This window comes from Castor canadensis, chromosome 2 (genome assembly GCF_047511655.1).
Source record: "Castor canadensis chromosome 2, mCasCan1.hap1v2, whole genome shotgun sequence".
In the NCBI taxonomy this organism is placed as follows: domain Eukaryota; kingdom Metazoa; phylum Chordata; class Mammalia; order Rodentia; family Castoridae; genus Castor; species Castor canadensis.
Window position 1 is genome coordinate 41,759,653 of NC_133387.1, and position 12,224 is coordinate 41,771,876.

The 12,224-nt window shown below is 30.9% G+C and overlaps 1 protein-coding gene across 22 annotated transcripts in view; it reads right to left on the bottom strand.

The window, feature by feature from the left end:
* The window catches only part of Phf14 (PHD finger protein 14), a 229,686-nt gene that overhangs the window by 151,704 nt on the left and 65,758 nt on the right, over nucleotides 1-12,224 (bottom strand). For all 22 annotated transcript variants that reach the window (XR_012445135.1, XM_074064662.1, XM_074064665.1 and 19 more), the window contains exon 14: nucleotides 9,724-9,892. Coding sequence is in view for 21 of the 22 variants with exons in the window: in XM_074064662.1 (XP_073920763.1) it covers nucleotides 9,724-9,892 (169 nt within the window). In the remaining variant the exon portion in view is untranslated. The remainder of the gene's footprint in view (nucleotides 1-9,723; nucleotides 9,893-12,224) is intronic.

Genomic DNA, 12,224 nt, shown 5'->3' on the forward strand with positions numbered 1-12,224 from the left:
TAGTCCACCACAAAACTGTTTGCTAAGGTTTGTTCTAAGAACCTACAACAAAGGTTTTACAATTGTTTAATCTTGAGTCTACTTATGAATAACTCTGGTTAATCCTCCATAAATATACCTTCTTTTACAAAACTGCAGTAATTCAAATACTAGTATAAAGACAAGTAAAATAAGACAATGAGATACAATGCACAATGTATGTTGGTCATTTCAATAGAATAAAATTCAAATGTTTCAATATTTTTCATAAACTGGCATCCAAATATATATACATATATAGATACGTGTATTTATTTGTGTGTATATATACATCTGTATACATATATCATATATTCATCACTTCAGCCCTAACATTAAATGGTTACTTTGTAGATGTACAAAACTAGTTCAAACATAACTGAGGTGAAAGTAAACTCTAGGATATTTTATTATCTCTCATATAAAGACTGTCACTTGGAAGAGGCTTAGTATTAGTAGTTTATAGTTTAAAACAGGAAAGAGATTAATTCCCTTTCCAAAATAATGATCTAAAATAAATACTGCACCCTATCAAGTAACAGGGCTTTCAGTGAAGACTGCTAAAAAGTACTTTGACTATTTATTGCAATTATTTTGCATAAAATAAAATATATAAAACATACCAAAATTTATGACTCAGGAAGAAAGTCTCAACTTCAAAGAAAATAAAAGATGATGCATGTGTGAGTGTTATAAGACTATGAAAAGATAGGTCCCAGCAAGTCCTTTCACACTTGTATAAAAGATAAAAGTCACCAGATAACATAGAATGTAAAGAAAATGAAGAGGAAAATGTGAAAGCTTTCAAGTTACATTAAAGTTATTAGAAAAAATGCCCAAAACTACAAACATCACTTTTAAAGTAACTTCAAAAGGGACACGGACAAGCTAATTTATATTTCTTCAAAAGTAATTTCCTTGCCTGAAAGGAAGAAAACATTTCCACATAAAAAGCAATGCAGAGAAAAAGTCTCAATAACAAGGTAGTTAAATAGAGGTACCCAGGGCTGCCTTACAGTAATCCTAAAGTTTCACCAGTGAAATATGATGATAAATCCACAAGGAGAGTGCATTGATTCCACTGAGGTGAACACCCTGGAATGAAGGCCCATGAATGTACACGCATCCAAACTAATGTTACATAAACAATTACTCATAAATATAAATACAACTAAGGTGAAAAATAAAATCATATGCTGCTAAGCTCTTTCACAATCTTGACTAAAACCTACTTATCAAAACTGCTATTAAATGTAAGACAGTCATATTTTTAGTAGCTTTAATATGGATAAAAACCTCTACAATAATTTTGAATAGGAAAATTTTTAGCAAAAACTTTTTTAGTGCTCTAAGATTTTGCAACAATTAGACTTGAATGAACCACAAAACAAAATAAAAAGCAAAGTTCAAGATTGATAAAGAAGGGCAAGGGGATAAAGGAATCAAAAACTGCTCCTTAGCCAGGTTCAGAAAGCCAAAGGCTACATGTTTTCTCTCATAGGTAGAATACAGACCCAATACAAATACAAGCAACATTATGAAAAACAGTTCACACAAAGGGGAAGTCACATACAAGAGAGGGAGGGTAAAAGAACAAAGTTAAGAAGGTAAATATCGTTCATAATATGCTTGATATACCTCCTAAATACAAATGAATATAGAATTTTTAAACCTGGTGAAATCAACGTAAGAAAAGGACTATGGTAGAAAGGAGAAAAATAGAGGGGATAAGCCAATTCAGGTTATAATACATGTAAATGTCACAATGAAACACCTGTATCTTAAACAAACAAAAATTTCATGTTTTTTTCATATATATAGATAGATAGATACATAGATAGATACAGATATACATATACATATATATACAAAAACAGAGAAGAGGAAGCAGGTCCTGTCTAAGGGGCTGGTCCAAGTGGTTGGGGAAAGAATTTAAGGAAAGGGTGTAGGATGATGAATATGGTGTAAATATTATGTACACATGTATGTAAATGGAAAAATAAGATCTGTTGAAACTATTTCAGGAATGGGGAAGGTAAAGGGCAATGATGCAGGGGATGAATTAAACTATGATATATTGTAAGAACTTTCATAAATATCACTATATACCCTCTTCTAATCATCTGATTAGATGAGGCCCTCTTCCATTTCATAAACATCATGTTACCTGCTGGGACAATTTAACCATACTCTCTAATGTACACTGTACTTTCGAATCCATATAACATTTTATTTGAGTCAGGTTTACATGGAGGGCAAAGACTGGCTCTTAATATTGATGCTCTATTCAGCATCCATGCCAATGCCTTAAATTATTTGTTGCTCTATAGACATTTGATGAAAATATGAGTAGGGTTCTAGAGTAGAACAGGAAGTCCACAAGCAAACTCTAGAGGGTACATATGCAGATTATAGACCTAAAACAAATGCAATAATATTATTGGACATAGGTCATACACTAAAAGGAGCCTACACATGGGAGGAATAGAGAAAGGGAAAGAAACCTAAAACTTGAATGTGGTTGATATGCTTACTGTATAGAAGCTAATATAGTAATCTTAAACTGGCAGAGGCCACTATGGGAAGGGGACTAGGAAGTAGTGAAGAGGTCTGGTACAGATAAACCAATATGGGTTGTAATATACATATGCATGGTACCAACATGAGGAATCTCTCTGTAGAGCTATCTTTATCTCAAACTAGCAAAAATGCTGTTTTTCTTATTGTCTCTTATGTTTTCTCTTCAACAAAATCAGAGAACAAGAGGGCAGAACAGGTTTTGCCTAGAGGCGGGAGGAGGGAGGGTTGGCCCAAATAATGTATATACAAGTAAATGTAAAAATGATAAAATAAAATTTAAAAAACACTAGAGAGTATTAAAAGACATGGACTCCCAGACAACCAATTACTGTTCTATAACAGAGAGCATTTCAACTCAGGAATAAATATGGCCAATCCTACTAACGCAAAAGAAAACCTGCCTATGCCTACAATTTTGAACTTTGTAAAGAAAATATAAACTAATATTTCTACATGTTAAAACAAAAAAGTTCATTTTAATGTCTTATCTTCCCATTTTAGACTCCGAATATTTAACCATGAGACAAATAAGATAAAGAGCAAATCACTGAGGCTGAGAATTGTGTTCCATGCATTAGAAATCAAAATATGCTCTTAAGTGTTGTGGGAAAGTGCTGGACATTAGAAAAATCAAAAGAAGTAAAATATTTGCAAAGGTAAAAAAACAAAACTCTTAAAACTAGAATATTATAAAATGATAAAATGGACTATATGATATCAGACAGTGAACACATCACAAATCAATGAAACAAGCAAACTACAAGGTCAATGAGATTACAATGTATTTTGGTTCAGTGTCAAATGAATGATCCTGGAAATGTGAAAGGAAGAAGAAACTAGTGAGAAAAAGTACTATAGTAAAATTCATAGTCAAAAGATTAGGACCACATAACATATTAATAAGTTCAAGAAAAAGACTTTTTTATTACCCAAGTAATACAGGAATCAGAGACAAATGCTACACATAAAAATGATTATTTTACAATTTTTAAAAGGAGGCAAGATAAATAAATTACATCAGTCTAAAAATAGACTTTTATGTAGGAGATGAACAGTGATTCTACAAAGACTAAAGATTTTTATTCCTACAATAAATGAAAAAATGCATTTAAATTATCCCCAATTATTCCTACTGGCTCTCAGAACAGATTACAAAATTATTAGGAAATTTTCTCCACAGTATATAATTACATATCCAAAAGTCATTTTATAAAACGATATTATCATATATACTAGATGTACAAATCTAAACCACAGGCTCAGATATAGTTAAAATGAGAATAAACGTTTCAATCATTTCTCTTCTTTACACTTAGTCCTCTTATTTGTAGTAATAAAAGAGTTAATAGTTACTGAGAAATTGAAATAACAAGATGAGGTATTTGCAGAAACAATCTAAGGCATCACAAAGTCAAGTCTCTGGAGCAGGAAACAGGGTATGAAAAAGGTTCTAAAACTGTATCATTCTTCTTTACTAATTAATAATTGTTTCTTGAACTGCCCCTATAATTCTATTATACATCTCACTGATGTTTTACTAGGTTTTTGTTTGTTTGTTTTTGATAAAGCAAAAAAAAAAAAATCCGCTATTATAAGTTCACAATATGTACCCTCACAATAGATAGGTTCAGAGTTCATGAACTAAATTGGTGAAAGTAATGTTGGGAAGAATTTTTGCCTTTAATTTTATATTTAATTATATTTTTAAATTTTTTACAACAAAAAAGTATTCACATATTTTATAGTTAAGATTTTAAAATAACAGCAACATTACATGTGATAAATTTCAAAAAGAATTGATAATATACTAACAAACATGAGATATAATGCTGCAATATGGTGCAAAGAATGCCTGTATATTTGTCTAGGAAGAATATTTTCTAAAAATGTAGTATTTTTTTATTTTCACGTGAAAACAGTTCTTTTAATATGTTATTTTTAATACTAAATTTTTAGTGTTGTATTTTTTTTCCCAAGCAAATTTTCTAGCTGATCATCTTGGGTTAGAAAAATAATTTTGGAAAAAAAGCAATACTGATACTGTTCACCTCGAAAAGCATTTAAATCTTATGGAAACTACTGTCTCAAAATATACGGTATTCTTTCAAATTTCTATAAATCCTTATTAAGGAAAGCAGAGTAGAATGAAATGAAAAATGACCTGTCTCAATATCCAAATAATACAAGTATAGTTAGGCTTGCCAAAGTGTTCTATTCCCTGTTGAACTCTGGCCATGATAAATGTCAACAGGAAAAAAGTAGATGCCATTCTTCTAACATCAACAAGGCAAGTATTATAGTATAAAGATAAGTCTATGTACCTATGTGCCTTAAACACTGATAAAACCGAGTGAACAGATCAAAAAGGTATTTATTGAGGGGAGGTGGCCCAAACAATGTATACACATGTGAGTAAATGTAAAAACGATAAAATTTTTAAAAAGGTATTTGTTGCTTAATCAAAAAAGGTGAGTTGCAATAAGCCACATGCTTTGGGTAGATTTAGAGTGACAAATTACAAAAACAAAAAGGAAAAAAGTGATGTTGATGTTCTTATACTATTTTGTCAAGGAAAACTATTAACACTCAACTAAAAGTACAAAGAAAAAGAGTGCTGATTCTAACATTTAACACGACCAAACTCAGATATGCAAGTTAGTATATATGTGCCTGGCTAGAAAAAGACAAGAAAATTCCTCGGTCAAAATATGAAGATCATGCTTACTAAGTATGCCACCTAACAATTAAACGTTTGACAACAACTCCATTTATACATCAACTAAATGTTTAAGCACAATCCTGAAAAAGACATGAGTTATTAATGAAGGCCATCTGGATTTGATTCCTTTTGTGCTACTATCTATACAACCACAGTTAAGTTACTTAAGCTTTCTGAGCATCAGTTTCAATATATGTAAAACAGGAGCTATAATATTTGAATACCACTTTATGTTTTAAGAAAGGGAGCAGAGTGAGGGATTAGTAAGTGTTGAGCCCTCAACAAATGTTAGATGTTATTACTGTTATTAAAATATCTTATATAAAAGTAAACTAATCCCTCTTTCCTCTTCTGACTTGCCTACCTTTGAAAAATACAATGAAGTAAAACACTCAAAGGTCAAGAAGTAGGAAGAAATACAAAATATAATGGTTGGTTTTATTAGCATAGTAGCATCACATCAGGATTTACTCAAATATTTCAACCTGTGAATTCCTTCCCTCCCCTTTCACACACTTACTAGTATGATGATGTTTTTAAACAGAGATATGAAGTATGAAATATGTGAAAGTAATTGCACCAGCTAAAGAAAACTACTCAATAAAAACAGGGCTTCAATCTAAAGCTTCCCTTACCATTTTATGTTTTTGATGATTTCTGAACGATTCCACAGATGCAAGAGCTTCAACAATAAAAGTGCTATCAGCTTAATTATAATGGAAAGTTTGAATTTTTAAAAATACTACTATTCCAAGAGAATACAGATTACCAAAATAAGAGAAGGATCATTTTTAGTGGCATGAAACAACGTGAAGCTCCTTTTCTAAACTGCACAATCACTGTGAACTAGAGGAATATAAAAATTGATGGGCTGGTAGGGTGGCTCAAATGGCACCTGCTAATCAAATGTGAGGCCCTGAGTTCAAACCCCAGGAGCACAAAAAAAAAAAGTTTCTCAAAAAGTCCATTAATGATGAAGTCAATGATGATCATGTTGAAAAGTTAAATTAATAGAATATGAAAAAAAGTCCATTGAGTGGCATATTATTTTGAAATGGAAGATATATATTTGATACATTGTAAGACCCTTTTGATAAATGGTATGACATACCCCCACCCAGCACAACAATAGTAATAAAATAAATAAATAAAGCTTTGTGTATATAAGGATTATATTATATATCCATGAAAGTAAATTTTTGAGAAAATAGTAACACTAATGGGAAAATGAGCTATATTACCATCATTAAGAACAGGAAGATGAAAAATTGACAGAAACTATTATATTTAGAGATGGGTTATCCCAGCCTGAACTAAAAAACAAAAAAAGTTAAATAGGATAGAAGAACACAGTTATGTAAAACTGTAACAAGGAGAAAGGTAAATCAGTTATTTCTTACAAAGGTTGCTGGATACACAAGTTAGTAAATTAAATGTTCATATGCCTGGATTTCCATAATTAATACTGTGCAAAAAAAAAAACCACTAAAGCACATAGGTTTCAACTATTCCACCTATTGATTCACAAGAAGTTAATACAACTTTGAAATACAAATGAAAAAAAGTATCAGTAAGGTCACAAGAAGAATTCAATTCAAATGGTATGATCAAGAACAAGATGAGTGATCAATCTTCTGAAACTCTCATTTTTACATTCTTGTTCAGCTTGGTGTGGTCCCTGACAGAACTGAACATTTTATCAAAGGCTTTCTGAATGGAGTAATGGGGAAAGAAGGGAAGACGTGAGGGAAAGAAGAAAGGCAACAATCATAAATGTTATCTAGTTATTTTCAAACTTTACTCTGTATAATGATAGCATCTAGGAAATTTGCTTAGCCTCAAACCTTAAATTCTAACTCATCAACTCTAAAATGAGTCCAACGTCATCCACATTTCAGTACACACCCCAACTGATCCTGCTGCAAGTAATCCATTGCCTCTAAAGTACCATGTCCAAATTGTATTCTCTGGTACAATACATCATATGTCTTGAAAAAATGAGTTATTTGATAAAATAAGTTACAGAAAAGAATTAGTAACTACAATAATCATGTTTATAAATAGTAGGATTTTTTTTGCACCTTCAATATGCATTTAATTTCCCATGAATGACAAAACAGTCACACTGAATATCCAAAAATTAATGACTGGTCATGGAACCCTCTCTTTTATGTTTTATCCAGCAGTATTCATAAAAAAGTCTAAAAATCTTGAGGCAAAGAGTAAGACGAAAGAAATTGGATGAGAAAATGTAAACGCTTCCTTATAATGCTAAGCGAGAAAAGCAAACAGGTAATGGAGGGAGAAAAAAAAAAGAAAACACAGAAGGATCCTTTAATCTTAAATAATACTGTTATGAACATGAATTTATAAATATAGTGATACCACTATAATATACCTAATTTCCTTCTATTTTATAACTCTAAAGTTAAAGATAACACTTGCCAAAAGAACTTCAACAATAAAGAATCTGGAAAAATAATTTTTCAGAAGATGATAATCTTACTAGACATATAAAGCAGTAAGAGCTTTTCTCTAAGATCTTAAAAATAGCTGTAGATACCTGACATCAAACAATTACACAAAATATTTAGAAATGGAAACTAGCAGGCTTATCTTAAAAAGGAACATTCTCTCTAGTTCTTTGTAACAAGAAACATTTTTAAAAGCTTAAAAAAATGTTTGAACTAGAGGAGATTACAAGCAAAACTATTACAATTTGCTCTATATAAAATATAGCTTAAAAACTGTTTGAACTATTACAATTTGCTCTATGTAAAATATCAAAACTATACTATTTCAATTAGCAAAGAAATACAAATTCCCAGATTTGTGTCATCAGTTTCACATGAGCCCATAACACAAAACTGAATAAAATAATATGAGTGACTTCTCATTAAATAAGGTAATCCAACTGATAACAAACAGGAGTTATAATGGATTTAAACAAAAAAAGAAAATTTTGAGACAACTGTAACTTTAAGGAAAATACACAAAGACTCACAAAAATGAAATGGTAACAAAACAAATGATGACAACTAGCCCTAAAAATATTTCTATATCTCCCTCAAGGACAGATTTTTTTTTTTTTTTGAAAAATGCCTGGCCTTGGCTCAAGGCAGAAAATAAAAAATGTCTCCCCTAAGAATTCATAACTCCAAGCCAACCCTTAAGGGTTTGGAGCAGAAATTTAGGTTAATGATGTAATAGAAGACACACATACTAAGTTTTCATTTAAAATAATCTCAGGAAAGCTCCAAGATCCTGGTAATAATGAACATAAATGCTTTCTGGAAGAAATTCTTCAAATCTTGGCCTCCAAGAATTTTCAAAGAGATAGAAACACAGGCAAAAAAGATTTGAATGCACATTTCCCAGAAGAATATATAAACAGATGTACAAAATTATTAGCATTAAGGGAAATGCCAACTAAAAAGGCAATATACATTTTTCCATGCATTACTTTGGAAAATATTTAAACACTGGATGAGTCTGTGAAGCAACAAAACATCACCCATTGCTTGCGTGAATGCAAACTGGTGTGGAAAACATATGTAATGATCTAGTGAAGCTGAAGATGCAAACAGCCTATAAGTCAGCAAACCTACAACCTTAAAATATACCCTGACACCCTGCAGGAGATGTTTACAAGAATATTTAAAACAAAGTTACCAGTAACAGAAGAACAAGAATTAATATAACTGCCTATCAGCAGAACTAAAGAAAAACTAGACAATGAGCTGCTTTCAATAGACAACTATTCATCGGTGAAAAGAAATGAACTACAACTGCATGGATTAGTATATATGAATAAAACCAATGTAATGTTGGTCAAAATATCAAGTTATAGAAGAAAAACGTTTGACCTCGATATAATATTCAAAATCTGCAAGATTAAACCACATATTACATATGAATGCATAGAGTTGTAATGTAATTATAAAGCAAAAGACTGGGAATGAGAAATACAAAATTGAGGAGAGAGATTATCTCTGCACTAGACAGGTGAGACCGCTGCGGGATTCATGGGGACTTCCAATGCCATGATAATGCTCTGTCTTTTAAGATGAGTGGTATGGCTCAGTGTTACAGTGCTTGCCTAATACATGTTCCAGGCCTTGGTTTTGATCCCTAGCACTACCAATAGGGAAAAAAATACTACAGTCAGCTGAGTGATGAACACACTAGTGGTCATCACTATATATTGTCAATTGAACTCATGAACTATATAAACTCTCAGGTAAATACAGTAGCATTTCATAAAATGGAAAAGTAAGTTCATTAACAAAAAAACAGTATCAATAAATGCTTCTTTGCCTTCTGAGTAAATTTTTACCTTTGTCTTTCTCCCCTTTTAAATTTTGGCCTCAGAATGTCATGATTATAATAAATATGGAATAAATTACCGTGTTTCTTATTGGAATCTTCTTGGGTTCTGGTGGAACATCCTGTGGAACAAATTTCACTGGTTCCTTAATTTGCCTCCGTGATCGTTTGGTCCCATCTGGTAAGGTTTCCATAGCCATGTCTGCTTCCATATCACTGCTCCCTGCCTGGTCACATTCTGAGCACTGCCTGTGTAAATTTAACACAACAAGCTTTAGCCATAGTTTCTATAAATACAAAATCCAGATATATGTGAAGGAAAAATATGCTCAGATAGTACAATAATGACAAAATATACAGAAATGCACATATACCTCTTCCCAAAATGACTACCAGGAATACATGAATCAATCCAATGTGTCCCATAAATATCATAAGAACACATGCAATAATGGTACATATTTCTTATTCAGCACTAATTAAGATAGTAGTTTCCCTTTGGAAATCATGACTTCTCCTTAAGTTACATACTATGACATATGAAAATCACAATCCTTCATGGATCCTGATTCTATTTCTTATCACAGTTATTATATTTTTAACTAGTTAGGGACAAACTGTGCTAGATATAACACTTAAAGAAAACTCCACAGAAACTCTAGGAAATATTTTAAAAAATGGTAAGTTATATATTGACAATAAAAACAGAAATCTTGTCACCAATTATAAATGACCATCTCAAAAACTTACAACTACTTGTTAAAAGTAAGTTTCCTCCAACTTTAAAGGAATAATCAGACAATAATTTTCTAAAAGTCTAATTTAAAGTAGTAGTCTCTTTATAAAAAGTTATAAGTAAAATTATATATATTTACATATGTTTATGTTTGTATCTTTGAATAAAATTTCTGATAATCAAATATTTTAAAGATCTCTTATAATTTAATTCATGTTCCATCAAAATTTGTATCTTCCACTCAATAATACCATAAGCTAAATATCAAACATTTAGTTTTGACAGTTTTAAATTCTGAACTCCAATAACAAAGTTAAATAAAAAGTGCCATTTATTTGGTTAAGGCAAAGACAATACTACCAAAATGCAAGTTAATACTTAGAATATTAATTTAAATATTTTTAAATTTCTGACTATTTAAGCATAATAAGGTAACAAATATTTAATAAGAAAAACCTGACCAATGAGAAAAAAATACATCGAATTATATCACAAAAAAGGACTGACTTCTCTGCCATAGGCTTTAAAATATGTATTACAACGTGATCATTTCTATCAGTTGAATGAGATGTAGTCAAAGTTCTCAAACAGTTACAATTCATTTTTAATATATACAAATCCCTGGAGTACAGAAACAAGTAAGCTTTTATCTGAATCACTTTTTTTTAACTGAAATATTTTCACTTTTGTTTTTTTTTTTTTTTGTAGTTATTACTCATTAGGATATTCCTTAATCATGCTCATCCCCATCTCCACCAAAAATAATATAAATTGATAAATAATTAATATAAATTTACTCTAGAGCACCTAAAGAGAAATGCAGTGCCCTGAACCCGCAAAACATTAAACAATTCAGAAAATCCTATTTTCAGACAAGTGCCACATGATCCATGCCAGATTGCCTACACAGATGGATACTATTTCTTCTCACTTCTTCAGCAATCTATTAAACACTATCATGTTCATCTTCTAAATATCCTTTAAGATACCTAAAAACATCTCTGCTACATTAACTGATATACAAGATTCTGTGAAGGAATAAACTAGAATAAAAGCAGAGCCCATCCAATTTGATGGAATCATATAACCTTTTAAAGGAAAGTCATAATAATCTTTCAAAATATCAAAACAAATACTTGACTTCTTTTAAAAATATACTATCCTGCTATTATCCATGAATGTAGATAAACTCACTTTAATCCTATATATATTTACTTAACACATTCTACTAGAAAAGAGACCTAAAATCTATAATTCCCATGTAAAGTATTATAGATAAGTTTAAGTAACAGAGATGGACTCATGTGATGGATTTATGTAAAAGAACAACCTGTACTTTCCTCCTGAAATATCAAGATATTTTTTCAATTTGCTGTATCTTCTCCATGTTCAACACCATACAACCACAACTTATGTTCAAAATGGTGACCTCAGGGAGTTTTAAGAATCTTAATCACTAAAGAAAAATAATTTTTACTGTAAAATAGTGCTAAGACAAGAAAGTTAAAGAAAAAAAAAAGATTTTATGAATCGTAAATGTAATATTTTCCAAACATTACAGATAACTCATGGTTTACTTTTATCCCTCTACAGTCTTCAAGAAAAGCTCAGAAAACACACCACAGTTTTTTTGGTTTTGGATTGGTTTGTTTACTTGCTTTGTTTTGTTGTTTTTGTTTTTAACATTTTTCCCTCTCTTTTTAGTGGAAAGTCTTGACAGGTACCTACATAAAACTTTAAAGAGTTGGCTCTAATATCATCTCCTCAGCCAAGTCACACCTCAGTTGTCCCCGAATGACAGAAGTATCCCTTTGAAGAACAGGGAAAAACACTGAACTCAACTTC